The 16758-nt window shown below is 46.1% G+C and overlaps 1 protein-coding gene across 12 annotated transcripts in view; it reads left to right on the top strand.

Moving 5' to 3' along the window:
* Positions 1–16758, top strand: part of ZNF521 (zinc finger protein 521) — a 285223-nt gene that overhangs the window by 245264 nt on the left and 23201 nt on the right. For 10 of the 12 annotated variants that reach the window (XM_032799036.2, XM_032799035.2, XM_075062981.1 and 7 more), the window contains one exon: positions 688–803. The exons of the other annotated variants lie outside the window; for them this stretch is intronic. In XM_032799036.2, coding sequence (XP_032654927.1) covers positions 688–803 — 116 coding nt within the window. The remainder of the gene's footprint in view (positions 1–687; positions 804–16758) is intronic. 12 annotated transcript variants of the gene reach the window in all.

The following is a 16758-nucleotide window of genomic DNA, read 5'->3' as shown; positions in this document are numbered from 1 at the left end:
TACAATTTAATTATTAATAGTGTGTCTCCTAGGTAAGCTGTTACACAGTCTTAGGGCCTTGTTTTGTAGTCATTAAAATTGAACATGTTTATATTATTGAAACCCTTGCATTCAGTATGTAGGTAGAGTTGATCTTAAAGTATCCAAAGAGAATTTACCTGCAGTTCTGTTTCACATTCATAGACATTGCCACACTGCAGCTGTGGGATATAATTTTTAGCATTAACACATTTAAATACAGAACTGTTTGTTAGCTTTAACTTTAGGCAAATACTGTAAGCGGGGCTTTGGAACCTATGCTTTCGAGACCTGTTGGTTGCTAGGAAATAAGTTTCATGTCTGTTCATTTTCAAGATAGTATGCTTGGTGACTTTCAGGTCATTTTAAAATAATTTATAAGAGAAAATAGCGTCTCTAAATCTTTATATTTGAACTATATTGATTGTTTTGGGGGGTGTCTCTTTACCAGACATTTAGAACAATGCTTTTTTTAAAAAAAGGGACCTCACTGTGTAGATGAATAGGGTTGGTTGCGTCCATTAGTGCAACAATATAATGTGAAATTACAGTGTACCAGCTTAATTCTACTTCTTGGAATTACTATGCATTAATGGTGAAATGTTTACAAATGACTTTCCACTTATGAAATTAAATAATGAAAAGCTCACTGTTGTTTTAACATTTCAGTGTTTGTTCAAGCAAACAAATTGCAGCAGCATATTTTCTCAGCCCATGGACAAGAAGACAAGATCTACGACTGCACACAGTGTCCGCAGAAGTTCTTCTTCCAAACAGAGCTGCAGGTACCATATTCATGAAGAGGACTTGGATTCAGGGGCTGTAGCAGTACTGAGCCAAATGTGTTCTGTAGCTGGGCTCATTGCATTCCTTGCTCTTCACTATGGGTTGCAGGGTACCAGAGAAAGTATAAACAGAGAGCAAAAAACAACTTGTGTATAACTCACATGAGTAGCATTTCATGCCACTTGTAAGAGCTATCATAACAGAGCATCTGACTTGTTAGTTTAAACTTAGACAATCGGGGCAACCATTTGACTCTTTCTTCGTAGTTTGGTGGAGATCAAGAGTGTTTCAGAATTGATGTTCTTGATATTTTAAGGGAGGAAAGGAGAGAAATGAGCAGCTTGCATTCCTGTTTAGCACCCAAAACAGCCAGTGAATAGAAGAATGAAAATGGAGCTTGTGTTCTCTTCTCCTTGTGGCCGTCAGCAAGAAAGAGCTGGCATAAGAAGGTGGAAATAGAAGAATAAGCTACAGAATGCAGCTACATACTGTACCTGTGTCCAGCTGCTGGTCAATCCAGCCTCCCATAAATATTAAACTTCAGATAAAATTAGTTATCGGAGTATTTCATTGTCTTCTACTTCTTGTACACTGTCTGAAGGGTCAGTAGAACTCTTATTGTTGGAGAAGATAGGACAGAAGGAGCGGGGATACATCTTGTATACCTTCTGAAAACAAGTTTGGGTCAAAGAACGCCTGGTTATATGCTAATTTGGCTGCTCTCTTTCTCTTGCTAGTACTCTTGAAATGACTTGTCACATTTATAAAGATCAGGAAAAGAGAGTACCAAATCTTCATTAACAATTTTAATTCACATTTGAATATTATCAGAAGAGTGTTTGGAAGTCAAAGTTCCAGGATCTCCATTTGCTAAAAGGGGATCAGTCAGGGCCGGTGCAACCATTTAGGCGAACTAGGCAGTTGCCTGGGGCGCCAAAAAGTGGCGCCCCCAAAAAATTTTTAAATGGTTGCAGCCGCTGCTGCTGGAGGGGCTGAGCTGCCGGCGGCAGCAGCTGCCTGCAGCCGGCAGCCCAAGGTGTCCCCCGGGTCAGCAAGCCACCCCAGCAGCCGGGCAGCCCAGGGCCCTCCCCCTCCCGGGGTCAGGGAGCCCCCGGGATCGGCGCACCCCTGGGGTCAGTGCGCCACCGCCACAGCCCGGCAGCCTAGGGCGCCCTGCCCCCGGGGTCAGCGAGCGCCGCCGCAGCTGGGTAGCCCAAGGGTCCCCTGGCCCAGGGAAACCCCGGGCTTGCGCTGCCGCGGAGGCGCTCTAAACCTGGGTCAGGTGCCGCAGCCCGGCAGCCCGGGGACTCCCTGGGTCAGGGAACCGCCAGAGGGGTGGCAGGCAGCTCCCATGGAGCTGCCGTAGTGGTGCCTGTGGATGGTCGGCTGCTCGCGGCGGCTCCGGTGGACCGCCCACAGGCACACTGCGGGCAGCTCCACCGGAGCCGGGACCAGCGCGGGTGGGGGCGAAATTGCGTCGTGCCTAGGGCGCTCAAAATCCTAGCACCGGTCCTGGGAATCAGTGCTGATGACATTAAAGAAATATATTTCTACTATAGTGTTATTTTTATTCTTTCATGTCTTTGTTTGAAGAGTGTGGTGCAAAGCACTATACTGAAGGTGTTTATAATTTTTATACATAGACTGTTGTCTGTAAGAAGTTTAACTGGGCCTCTCCATTATTTCACTTTTTGACCAGAACTAGATTTACCTTGTCATATAGAGATAAGAAGCTAGTGGGGTGGGGGGGAGATGTGTGCGCACGCTCATTTAGTATGTCAATTATTTGTAATTTAATGAATTAAAACTTAATGCTAATACTCAGGATGACAGTATGAATGATTTTCTTATGTGGGAAAGAAATTAGATTTTGAAGCTTACACTGGGCCTCAGTATGTTGTTTGAGAACTTGATATTGAGATCTATCAATTGTATTTCTGTTTTAGTGAAGGTGGGCGGTGCGGTGGGCCTGGGTGGTGGTGTGCCTGTACAGTTTAGTTTAACTGTACTGTGTGAGAAACTGGAATGTCAGCCTTAATTTTCAGTTTCCCAACATTTGTTGGAATCAGTCTAGGGACAGATGGGACAAGATGGCAGTTTTCTGGTTCTGGCAAAACCTCTGATTTAGCCTCAGACACCAGCACCCTCTTCCCCTCATGTCCAGGTCAAACCATCTTCACTTCCATCTAGTCTGGCACCCCATGATACCATTCCACCCAGTCTGCTCCCATGGCATAATTCTTCCCACCCCACTCAAGTTTTGATGTCTTCCAGTAGGTGTCTATTGTCCTTTTAGGCCATTTTTCAGTGTCTGAGGTAAGGGTGCTGCCATCTGCTCACCTGTCATCTGCATCAGAATATTCCATAGATGGGAATGTGTAGTCCTTACAAGGTAGTCTTCCCCTCTCACCTGGGCAGTCCAGTGGAGAGGGGGTAGCCATTGTGCTCACCACCAACTTCACTAACAGTTCCTGCCTATGTGAAAACACCCTAACATCCTACCTGGCCATCTATCTAAGTTAAGGCAGAGGGCCACAATTGTAGTGCTGCCAAGTACCTGAGCTACATCTCCCAGCCATCCCCTAGATGCTAAGGCTGCTTTATTTAGAGTCCAGCTCAGAACTCATGCACAAAGTCTGGCTGCAGGTGAATGAGTATCAAATTTGTGGATTAGGGAAGGAAAGGATCTAATCCAGTGGAGGAGATGATGAGGGGGTTGGGATTAAGGAAACAGTGAGTAGATTTAGAGCTGATGGGAGAGATCAAGGAGAATTTACCAAAAACATCTAATGAAAGATTTTCTTTTCAAAAACCAACACCACCTCAAAAATTTCAATTTGAAGGTAAACCAAATACAGATGTTTCCTTTTTTGTTCTTTTTGTTTAAAAAAAAATCAAACGTTTTGTTGAAACCAAACTGTTTTTGCCAAACACTTTAATTCTGATGAAAGTTCATTTTTTAATTAAAAATAATTTTGGTCAGAAAATTTCAACCAGCTCTGTTGTCCATTACTGCAGTATCTGAGGTGCACAAATAGGGAGGTGGGGAGCGAGTGTTGAAGAATGGTAAAAGGAAGAAAAGAGAGACTGCTAGGGAAGAGAAGACAAAGGGGGAAATGGAGGAGATGAGGGAAAGAGTGGTGAAAGAAAACAGGAATTAAAAAAAAGAAAAAATATGAACAGCAGATGCTGAAATAGGTTTTTGGAAAAAAAAGACCAATTAAACAAATAGTGTAGATAATATTGATGCATATAATATATAGAGAGAGAGCTATCTGTATGACATCTACAATAAAGATAGATAATATAATCACCTGTCCTCTGCGTCCTAATCCAGCTCCCCAGGAACGTGCTGATATTTCCTAAACCTGAGCAGCTTCAAACAGCTGGCTTTTCCTTTTTTATTAAAATGAAATCAAATATCTTCTCCCCTTTCTCCCCTCAGAAATAACTCCTGCCGAAGGCTTAGGACAGGGTTTTTATGGCTTCCTCTGACCCCAGCATATTTGAACTTTCCAGTGAAGGGTGCAAAAGTGCATCTGAATAAATAGACATATTCTACCTGTGCTTCCCTCTTTTTTGTGTTGGTTGCCAATTCACTTCAGAGTGACTTTAAGGTGTTGGCTACTACCTACTGCACAAAGCCCTAAATAGACGAGATCCCAATTATCTCAGAGACTGCCTCTGTTTCACCATGCCACCTGCATTTGTCTGGAACACCAGCTTCTTGTCCTATGCATCAGCTATCTATCTTCAGTGAAACTTGGGGGTAGGACATTCTAGGTAGCAGGCCATCACTTCTGGAATGTGCTCTTGCTGAAAATATGTGTAAGCACGAGCCTGGCCGCATTTAGAATGCATTTTAAGATGCATATCTTTGTTCAGGCTTTCCACTAGCTGCAGGCTCTGGGAATCCCTAGCATTTAGCCTACTGGCTATGTTTTCTCCATGACTGTCTGTCCTTTAAGCTTGTGTTATGAGAGGGTCACAATTTATTTGTTCACTATATTTGGGAACAGTTGTTTCCGTTTCATCAAAATTATGCACCTACTACATGTGACAGATGCTAGTCATGTCACTTAATGCACTTCTAGACAATGTTCAGTTATTGGAGTGATGAGGGAAACGTAAGAAAAACAGATAGAGAGGGAATAGATGCTGTGGGGATGGCAGCCTTACAGCTGCATATAACAATGACAATTTAAAGGAAGAGAATACATGAATGCAGACAATATATATGCTGTCCTATAGCTTTATATGCAGCTTGATAGGGCCCAAATCTTCACAGCAGAGTCTTTTCTGTGCTAATCTGATTCATGTTGTTTGAAGTCTGGAAGAGCAGACTGAATGAAAATAAGGAGTCCCACATTTTATACTCCCCACCCCTATGAAAATGCAATATCCACAGCTACCTTTCTTCTGGTCAGAAAAGCTAGGACTCCCTGTAGGGACTTTCATAATACCACTGCTTCTTAAATGGCCAGAATAGTCACAGTTAACAACACATGGCACAGCCAGAGCTGCTCTAACTTTAGGCAAACTAGGCAGCTGCCTTGCACAGCAGATTTGGCCCAACTGTCCCACCATGACGAGGAGTGGCCAGGCCAAGCCCGAATGGTGCTACGACCCTGTGCACCAGGTTACAATGACACACATGCAAATTTAACCCAGCAGCTACTTCATCATGACAAAGAGGCAGCCGAGCCAAATCTGTCACCCTAGGCCTATGAGGAGTGGGGTGTACTGAACTTTTGCCTACGGTGGCAGATTGTCTTGAGCGACTTCTGGGAACAGCTGCCTCAGAGGCAACCACTGATGAGCTGGGGAGTAAACCACCTGTCCTGCAAGTCAGATCTGAAATATACTTTTTAGTTATTATTTGTACTGAAACAATATTAAATGAAAATGAGTACACTGTTAGTTTTAGGTCCCCTCTAAGGCCTGTGCAAGCTTTTCAGTAAGAGTATTTGCAATTACCAATTAATTATTCGTATGTATTACAATAGCACCTAGAGACTCTAACTGAGATCAGGACCCCATTGTATTAGGAATGGGGAAAAAATACATAATAAGAGACGCACTCTGCTCCAGAGAGCTTACAGTCTAAATAGACAAGCTAGACAAAGGATAGAAGGAGAAAGAGAGGCAGAGTAACTTGCACAAGGTCACATAACAAGATCTGGGAATAGAACCCAGGTCTCCTAACTCCCAGTTGAGTGCCCTATCCCTTGGACAATGCTGCCTTTCTAATTATTAATCTAATAACTGGTATAGCTTCTGTAGCCTTCACAGAAAAACACAGACCTTAATTTTAATAATCTCAACAGACCTTTCTTCTCCCTCCCCTGCCAAAAGCATTCTTCTTCTGTTCAGAAACAGGTTTTAAAAGTCTTTGTTGCTCTGCTGTGACTGGAAGAACCTGCTTTTAACTTTTTGGGGGATACTTTATTTCTCTAGAGGGGAAGCAGATCTAAAGCTTCTGTTATGGACTTAGAAGGGTAATGCTTGAAGAGGCCGCTGGGTTGGTAACTGGTACAGGCTTATGGGTTCTACAGGATCCTAAAGCCTGTCTGTTATTTTTATGCCTGTCAAATGAATTGAAATTGAAGAAATATTTAACTAAAACTATTTATTCATTTAAAACATAACACTTTAATAGTACTTGAATGCTTAATGCAGTCTGGATTTTTCAGAAATAATCTTTTAATATTTTTTAAATTAAAAATATCAATCTGAACATCAGATAAGCTAACCAGTTGCAAGCCAGACAGTCATAAAGCTGAATATACACCTCCAAGTATTAACGGCCTGAGAACGCCAGTACCTGAGATTTGAGTACATGGTTGTATTTGTCTGAATCACTATAACTAGTATACATTTTTTACATCCGTCACCCACAGTACTGAACTTTTAATTAATGAGAAAAGTGATAAATCTATAATTATTGTAGGCCAGTGCTGTATTATGATAAAAAGAGATAAAACCCATTAAAAAGATCCCCCCTCTGCTCTCCCCACCCCCCTTTTATCAGCCAATTTCTCCTCCCTGGCATTGTGTTTTTCTGGATTGTTGGATATGCCTAGCTGGCATTAGCCATTTGGATGGGCTTGCAGAACGATGTTTTGTGGCTTCCTAGTCCCCAACAAAGAAAGGTAACCAATTCCAGTTTTTGTGTTATGCCTGTGGCCAGCCCAAGTTTGGCTCCAGGTTTATTAAGGGTGGACGGGCAACAGGATTCTCTAAGGCAGGTTAGCTGGCTCATTTTAAATGTTGGGGGTGATGGGGGGGGGTCAGGCCAGCCCCAGCCTCCAGTAGAAGTGCAGCACTTTTGCTTGTACTGTGGTCTGTAAGTTTTGCATGTGATAATTGTCAAAATAAACTGGGGTTCCTAGGCACTAGGCCCAGTCGGAAAGGATTTTTTGTGCATTCTGAGAATCATAGCATTTATTTAACACTTTGCAAACATTACCTAATTAATTGACTCAGCCTTCCCAAAGGGTGGGTAAATACCCCTACTTTACAGATATGGAAACTAAGGCAAGAAACAGGTGGCAAGGAGTCTTTGTCCCATACTGGTGGATTATGGCCTGGCCTCAGTTTTCCATGCCTTTGCTATCCCGCGTCTGGAGTACAGCAGTGCGATGTATCTTAGGAAATTCCAGATAGCGGAGAACACTGCAGCTCATCTGTTCAGCAACACCAACCACTGTGAGCGCATCAAACCTGACTCCTCCTCCCTACAAGGGCTTCCCATAGAATATCAAGTCAAATTCAAGGCTTCAGACCTTATCTTCAGGGTGTGAAATGGCCAGGCTCCTGCATATCTAAAAGATCACTTTCAAGAATGTTCTCACAAAGAAAAGGTTTTGAAACATTTTTAAAATGAAATCAGAGATTATCTCTGACCTTTCTAGTTCCCCAGAATCAAGGGGGTGGGGCACAATACTGCCTTTGTAGGCCCCATAAGCCAATATACAGTGGAGAATAACTTGTCAGTTCTTTTTAAAAGGAAATCTGTCTGAAATCCAATTAACATTAAAAACTTTAGGCCAAAGTTTCCAAATTTAATGGCCTGTTTTTCAGAAGTCCTGAGCACCTGCAGCTGCTGTTAAAGTCAATGAAAGGTGTAGGTACACAGCACCTCAGAAAATCAGGTCATAAGTGCCTAAAGTTAGGAACCTACATAAAAACACCTGATTTCCACAAATGTTGAACACCCACACCCCCTATTAAGGTTGCAGCTAAGTGCCTAAATAAGGACTCAAGTTTCAAAACATAGGCACACCAATTTTGAAAATGTTGGCCTTAGCCTTTTGTAAATAAGCAGAGTCAAGCTGTTAGAGCAGATGACAGGAAAACAGGAGAGCTGGGTTCTAGTACCAGGTGTGCTACTAACTTTCTGGGGAACCCTGAACAAGTCACTGAATCACCCTGTAACAAACTTTCTCCATCAGTAGAATGGAGATAGTAATACCTATATCGCAAGGGTAGTGATTTGTTAATTACATTCATGTTTGTGCTTTGAAGCCTTTAGATAGAGAGTGCTATGGAAATTTAAAATATTATTGTTTGTGATTCTTTTTTTTTCCCTCTGCATTCTTCAGAGTACAAACTCAACCGTAGAGCTGCTTTTAACAGAGGGCTGGATTTGGGAACTTTTTTAAGATTTTTTTTTTTTCCTTCTGGACTGTGTCCCTTCTCATATGGTCCCAGTCTCTTCTGATGCTTGGAACTTCTGCCCAGAGAAGACAGAACAATCATTAATTTTCAATGCAAACTTCTCTCCAAAAAGTCAAACAGGCTTTTACTTTGGACTCAAGAGAGATACAATGGAAGTACTCAAACTTCAACTACTTAAGAAAATGTCTTCAAAGTATTTCTCCTCCAACTCCTTTGCTTCAGTGTCAGAGAAAGTTTAAATAACAAAAATAAAATAAAAACCCCAAACCCACCAAACTCTGAATTCCCTTCCATGCCTTTTTCCTCATGAGGATTAAGGGGGTTTATATTAGTCTTTCATACAGTAATACTTTTCTAAAGAAGACATTTCCAAATTTGGAGCATATGAGCCCAATCTTCTTTGATTGGCCTATTCAAACATAAACTCTCCCAGCAGGTATTTCATTAGTTCATGAATATTTATAGCACACAATAAAATCCACCAAGCCTGATGTGTCAGAGGTGCACAGTGACCATTCTGCTTTCACTAAGCAGTGCTTGAGAAAGATTAAAACAAGCGGGCTGAGTCTTACTTGTCTTATTACATACATATTTGTACATACGTATATATAGTGGTCACTCTTGGAAAACTTTCTGGTTTTTCCTTTGGTAATTCAAAATCTTACCTTAATGTTTACAGTATTTCCCATACGTTTCCTGCAGGGAATATTGCAAACATTGGGGTATTATTAGTCACATTCTAAAGCAATTGAAAAATGGTGATGGGCAAACATTCAGCATCTACAGATATTCAGACAGTCATAATTATTTTGGGATCGAATTGCAAAATTATTGGACAAGGAGAATGTAATAGGTCAGATTTTCTAGTAAAGCGTCTCATGCTAAATCTCAGAAAATCTTACCGAATAATTAATACGAATTAGCCAAAGTAGGAAAACGTCAAATGGACTGATACTAACTAGAATTTCTAAATGAGATGCCTAAATCACACCCACTACTCCTTGGGAAATTCAACACCAAAAATAAAAAATTCTGTGCACAATATTTTAAAATTCAGTATATTTTATTTCTTAATAAATAAATGTGGAGGTTCCAACATGGCAGTGGGGAGCGAAGGCCATCACCCTGCAAATCCTGTCCCTGCTGGGATACCAACTCGGTGATGAGGCTGCACCCAACCCACGCTAGGCTTATCAAGATAGCAAGCGAAAGGAACAGGGTGTCACATGCACGCCCAGCCGTTGCCCCTGATCTAGGTGTGAGCAGTTTCAGTCCGACATGGTCCAAGTGTGGAGGGTCTTGGTGTCTGGTGAGAGGGTTCTGTGTGTGGCAATCTGGATGGGGCAGCTTGGAGGGGGGTCAGGATGCAGGGCGGGGCATGTCTGGATGCACAGGGGCTTGATGGACAGCCTGGGATTACTTTAAGTCGAAGCTGCGGAAACTGTCGGAAGCCTGCATCTCAATGAAAGTAGGAAAACAAAGATAAAGAGAAAAAATCCAAACTCTAAGACTCACATGTGCAGTCAAGGTGCTGAGACCTGAGTTGCTGGTCTTGATGAGCAAAAGCATCTCAGAGAGGGTGATTCAAGAAAAAAGAGAACCAAAAAGCAGGAAAGCCTACAAGGAGTGGAAACATAGAAGTAAGTCAGGGAGATATCGCCAGATTTGAGCATACGGCGATAGGCTACCTATTAGTGAGCGTCCAAAGGACATAGTAGGATATACACAGTCGACCGCGAAGGGACTAAAAAGTCATGTGTAGAGTTGAACCTTGCCAAAGGGAATTAAAACCAAGCTAGTAAAGTATCTTATAGCACAATATAATAAAAGTAAACAAAAGAAACAGAAGTCGATGTCCGCAATATACACTGAGATGGACTGGAGCGTTTAAGTGTATACCTAGGCATGCCCAATAGTCTAAAATTAAGTGACTTTTGCTCTCCGTCTTAATAAGGAGCTTAGGACTGCAGAGTTACGTGAGGTGATGTCAGGAACGAGGAGGAGTTTGAGACCTCCATGGAGGTAGGATATTACCCCACCTCTTGAGTCCCAGGAACCTGGCAAACTTGAACAGCTTGATGGTACCCAATCAACAGTCGTGCTGGGTACTAGGGCACTGCTGACAATCTTCCCATCCAAGGAATTATTAAAGAACCTGAGGCTTGCGCATGAAAAAATTGCGAAAGCCTGTTCCACGTTATGGTTTTTTTGCTTTTTAATATCGTCAGATGTTTATTACTATCTCACCAATTCTTTAAATTGATCTTACATCATCGTGTTTTTTTTTTTTAATAAACTCAGTGGCCCGTTTGTGTACCGTCACGACTGGGAGAAATGCTAAACGTAGTTTCCCATCTTCAAGAAAAGGGGAAAATAAAAAAAAGTGATCCAAGTAATATAGGGCCTGTTAGTTGACGTCTGTAGTATGTAAGGTCTTGGAAAAAAATTGTTTGAAGGAGAAGTAGTTAGGACACTGAGGGTCAATGGTAATTGGGAACAAATTACAACACGGTTTATTAAGGTAGATCGTGCCAAACCAACCTGCTCTCCTTCTTCGAGAAGGTGAACGATTTTATTTAGACAAGAGGAAATGGCGGTTAGATCTAATTTACCTTGATTTCATATAGATAAGCATTTTGACACGTTCCCGCATGGGGAATTGTTATGTTTAAACTGGAAAATGATGGGGAAAGAATATGAAAATTGAAAAGGTGGATTGGAATTGGTTAAAGGGAGACTCCAACGGTCGTATGAAGGTTGAAGTGTCAGCTGGAAGGAGGTTACTAGCGGATGTTCCTAGGCATCGTGGTTGGACCAATTTATTTTATTTTAACTTTATTTCTGACCTTGCACAAAGAGCGGGAATGTGTTCTAATAAAGTTTTGCTGGATTTATACAAAGCTGGGGGTATTGCAACACAGAGAAGGAACCGGGATACCATCCAGGAAGATCTGATCACCTTTGTAAACTAGCAGTATAGTAATGGATGAAATTAATAGTGAAAAGTGCAAGGTACTGCACTTAAGGATATAATAAGGATTTTTGATATACATTGGGACACATCAGTTGGAAACAACAGAGGAGGAGAAGGACCTTGGGTAATTGGGTTGATCGCAGATGACTATGAGCCCAATGCGATTATGGCCCGTTAAAAAGCAAATGGCGTTTTAGGGTTGGCATCAGGCGAGGTATTTCCAGCAAAAGATAAGATGGTGTTAGTACGTGTATGGCGTGGTGAACCTCACTTGAATAGTGTGTGCAGTTCGGTCTCCATGTTTCAAAAAGAAGGACTGAATTCAAACTGGAAAACAGTCAGAAGACGGGCTACTAGGATGATCCGAGGCAATGGAAACCTGGCCTTATGGAAAGGAGACTCAAAGAGTTGGCTGTTTAGCACCTAAACCAAAAGAAGAACTCCGGGTGGGATATGCTTCGCTCTAAATTATAAATATATCAGGGCCGTGATTAACGTTAGGTGAGGAGAGGAATTCATTTAAGCTTAATATAATGTAGACACAAACGAATGGGTAAACTGGACACTAGGAGAGTTCAGCTCTGAAATTAGACAAAGGTTTCTAACCGTTAGAGGAATGAAGTTCTGGAACACGCTTCCGAGGGAGTAGTGGGGCAAAAGACATATCTGGCTTTAAGGACTAGCTTTGATAAGTTTATGGAAGGATGATATGATAGGATAGTTTAATTTTGGCAATTGTCCTTGGGATTATCAGGCGATAGGTCTGCTCAATGGTCTGGCGATGGGATGTTGCGATGGGATGGGATCAGATCTACTGCAGAGAATTCTTTCCTGAACTGCTGGCGTGTGGGGAGCCTGCCCAACATGCTTCGAGGGGTTTTGCTGATCGCCATATGTGGGTCGGGAAGGAAATTTCCTCCAGGGAGATTGGCTGACACTCTGGAGTTTTTTGCCCTTCCCCTGCAAGCATTAGCATGGTCACTTAGCTGAGATTCTTCTTGCTTGGAGGTCTTCAAACCACAATTTGAAGACTTCAATAACTCAGACATAGGTTAGGGGTTTTTATAGAAGTGGATGGGTAAGGTTCTGTGGCCCGCTTTGTGCAGGAGGTCAGACTAGATGATCATGTTGGTCCCTTCTGACCTATGAGTCTATGAGGTGGAGGGGGACTGGAACTCTGCAGGGGGGGCAGGTGAAAGTGGTTGGAGCTCAGCAGTGGGGGGTATGGGTGTGATGGGATGGGGCTCGGGAGGGTCTGACAGTGGGGGGTTAGTGGAGGGGTCTGGGTGTTATGGGAGTGGGGCTTTGGTGGGGTGGGGCTCCAGGTGCAACTGGTTGAGGCTCAGTGGTGTGGAAGTCCAGATGCAGGGGAGAAGGGCTTGGCAGGAGTCTGGATTCAGGGGGCTGGAGCTGGGTGGCAGGGGCTGGATGCAGAGGCTGAGGTTTGGCTGTGGGCATCTGAGGGGCTCAGCAGATGAGGGGTCCAGGTGCTGCGGGGTGAGGTTTGGGGGGGGCAGGTGCATGGAGCTCATTGGGGTGGTCTAGGTAGGGAGTGTCATTGGGGTGGGGGTTCAAATGGGGGGGGCTCAGCAGGGGATAATTTGGGTGCAGGGGGAGTGGCTCAGTGGGGATCCAGGTGCAGGGGCTGAGGCTCAGTTGGAGGGGTGGAAGATGCAGGGGGGTTGAGGTAAATCTTGGTGGGGGGTCTGGATGCATGGTTGATCAACAGATGGAGGACAGTGACCCCTTCCTCTGCAGCTGAGGAGTGATATGAGTAGGAAGCGGGGAGGAGAAGTGGAGCTTCCTGCAGCCAAGAGAGATTTCTGGGGGTGGGTCTGACCTGACCCCAGTTACTCCTTGCCGGGGAAGAGAAGCTGAGCCCAGTGCAGGGTAGGAGCCACCAGCCGGGTCATGTCTTCCCCCACTCACCCACCCCGTAGTGATTTACCTCTCTGCCAGCTCTTCTGGGCGCTTGAAATGATGCACCCATGCAGCTGGCCGTTTGGAGGTATGCATGACCAGTCTTGCAGCTTCCTTTTGCTTCCCTATCAGAAGTCATTTTTCTGCAGCGAAGCAAAGAAATCTGCAGGGGACATGAATTCTGTGCACGCACAGTGCACAGAATTCCCTCAGGAGTAACCCACAAAATACCCATACAGAGAATATGTATGTGATTTTACAAAATGGATAAAGTATAGGCACAAATAAATGTATGCATGTACAACTTCCTGTGTTATATAAATACATATATTTTTTCTGCACACAATTTCCTCTTTGTCCCACATATGTCTGTATTGCTTGTAAAACGTAGGCATCGGTTTTTGAAAATATGTCCCTAAATCTGTGGAGACAAACAATTAGCTCATAGTCTCCATCTATCCCACTTGATGTACTTATATGTTCTTCTTCGAGTGCTTGCTCATATCCATTCCAGTAGGTGTGTGCGCGCCGCATGCACGTTCGTCGGAGACTTTTACCCTAGCAACACTCGGTGGGCCGGCAGGGCGCCCCCTGGAGTGGTGCCGCTATGGCGCCGGATATATACCCTGCCGGCGCCGCCCGTCCTCAGTTCCTTTTAGCCGCCTGTGTGTCGTTGGAACTGTGCAGCGCAGTCTATGTTTCTCTCCACCTCCCTAGCGATCACGCAGTCGTTTTCTCTTGAATTCTGTATATAGTTGAACTTTTAACAGTTAGTTTGTAGTTAGTTATCGTATATTAGTAGTTTTTTGTAGATAGTTTAGAAGGATCGGGGGTTAGCCCCTTCCCCTACCCCGGTAACCGAGGGGCACATGCCCGATCACCGGGCTAACCGTGCGCGCCTGTCGTAGGCCGATGCCCCAGAGACCCGCACGACTCTGCCTTAAGTTTGCTCTGGGCGAATCTCCATCTAACGACAAGTGCCGGATCTGTAAGGCGTTCAACGGCCCCCGAATAAAAAGGAGCGGGACGTTCGCACTTGAAACAGTTACTGATGGAGGCACGAGCGGCTAACTCCCATCCTCGGCAACGGTCTGCGGCACCGGGACCTGCAAGCCCTCCTCGGGCCAGGCACAACGCACACGCTTCCGGCGAAGGACGCCGGAAGTCAACCAATCTCCTGGCACAGCTTCTGCCCGGCATCGCCGCGTCTAGCCTTGGAGGCAAGAAGCAAAGCCTCCTGCGGCCTAGTATCCACACCGCAGTCAGAGCGCTTAGCCAAACCGGACCGCCCGGCACTACCATCTGCCGCGGCACCGACGTCCGCTGCACCGTTGATTCCGGCCTCAGAAGAGCCGTCGAGTCCGGTGCCTACCAGCTCCCCGGCGCGTGCCGCGGTCGAGCTCATCATGCCCTCCACTCCGGAGGCGTTCTCCGCAGCACCAGACCTGATCGCCCTAACGGAGCCTGAGCTGCCTCGACCCCCAGCACCGTCGGTGCGGGTCCCCCAGTCTATAGGTAAGCCGGCCCTTCTACAACCTTGTTCGCCCGGCACCATGGGACTTCGTCGGTCTAGGTCCCGATCCAGGACCCCATCCAGGTCCCACAGACGCTCACAGTCTCGCCATCGATCCCAGTCCCGCGGCCGCTCGCAGTCCCGGTACCGTTCCCCATCAAGATACCGGTCGTACTCGCAGTACCGCTCGAGATCCCGGTCGCCATCCAGGCATTACCGGCACCGCTCCAGATCTCGGCACCACTCGCAGCACTGTACTTCCCACAGCCGATCTCGGCACTGCGACTGTCGGCGCTGGTCGACCTCCCGGCACCGCGCTGGTCGTAGGTCCCGGTCGCGCTCTCGGCACCGTCAGGACTCCCGGTGCCGCTCCCTGGCACCGCATAGGGACGGTTCCAGTGGCTGCAGAGACCTTCATCACACGGTCTCCGCCCCTCCATGGCCATCTCGTCAGCCGTCGATCTCCTCTCATGCCGAGACAGCATCGTACGGAGAGTTGGACAACCAGCAAGATCCTCATCAGTGGCCCTTTTGGACCCCGTGGGCTTATCACCAGAGCCAAGGTGGCCACCATCCGCCGCCGCTCTCCGTCCCCTCCGAACATCAGGCACCGGAGTCCTCGGTGAGCAGACCCCCTCCAGCGGGGACCGAGCAATCCCCTGCCCAGGGCATGGAACAGCAAGAGCAGCCCCAGGACGTCCCGCACTACCAGGAGTCTCTCCAAGACCCTTTGGTCCTTGGGGTCTCTTCCTCCTCTTCCCCGAATGAGGCAGTGGCGGGGACGGCAACATCTGGACCACCCCCAATCGACCTTAGGTCTCACCAGGACCTCCTCCGCCGCGTGGCTCTCAGCATAAACTTACCTGTGGAGGAGGTTCCTGAAGTGGATGACCCAGTAGTCAGCATTCTTTCGACAGAGGCCCCAACAAGGGTGGCGCTCCCCTTTATCCACTCCATACAGGCTCGGGCAGATACAATCTGGCAAACCCCAGCATCTGTACTACCTACAGCCAAAGGGGTTGAGCACAAATATATGGTCCCGTCAAAAGGTTATGAATACCTTTATGTACACCCTCCTCCTTGCTCGTTGGTGGTCCAATCCATCAACGAATGGGAGCGCCATGGCCAACAAGCTCCTGTGCCCAAATCGAGGGAGGCCAGGCGCATGGATTTGTTGGGCAGAAAAATGTACTCTGCGGGAGGCCTCCAGCTCAGGGTGGCGAATCAGCAAGCCCTCCTGAGTAGATACAATTTTAACACCTGGGAGGCCGTAGGCAAATTCATAGAGCTTGTCCCACAGGACTCCCGCCAAGAGTTCTCAGCTCTCCTGGAGGAAAGGAAAAAGGTTGCAAGGACCTCCCTCCAGGCCTCACTGGACGCTGCTGACTCGGCCGCTAGAACTCTCGCCTCTGGGGTCGCTATGAGGCACATATCCGTGGCTGCAAGCGTCAGGTCTACCACCGGAGCTGCAGTATACGATACAGGACCTACCCTTTGACGGTCAGGGTCTGTTCTCCCAGAAGACAGACCCTCGCCTCCAAAGTCTGAAGGACAATCGCGTGATCATGCGTTCGCTGGGAATGCACGCACGCCGCAGACTCAGAGGCGGTCCTTCCGACCCCAACCCCAGCGACCCTACCCCCCACCTCGCCGAGACAGGACTTCTCCAGGAGGAGAGGCCGGACCTCTCGTAGACGCCAGTCTGGCCCTCAAGGGGGTAACAACTCCGGTCCCACCAAACCACCGGCGGGACCGAAGCAAAACTTTTGAAGGTGCGCCCGAGAGCACTGTACCAATTTCCTCCCAGGATCCCATTCAGTTTGCCAACCGCCTCACTGCATTCTTCCCTGCGTGGTCCCAGCTAACA

Source organism: Chelonoidis abingdonii, chromosome 2, assembly GCF_003597395.2.
Source record: "Chelonoidis abingdonii isolate Lonesome George chromosome 2, CheloAbing_2.0, whole genome shotgun sequence".
Lineage (NCBI taxonomy): Eukaryota > Metazoa > Chordata > Testudines > Testudinidae > Chelonoidis > Chelonoidis abingdonii.
The sequence above is the reverse complement of the archived record's forward strand: the minus strand, read 5'-3'. Positions and strand labels throughout refer to the sequence as shown.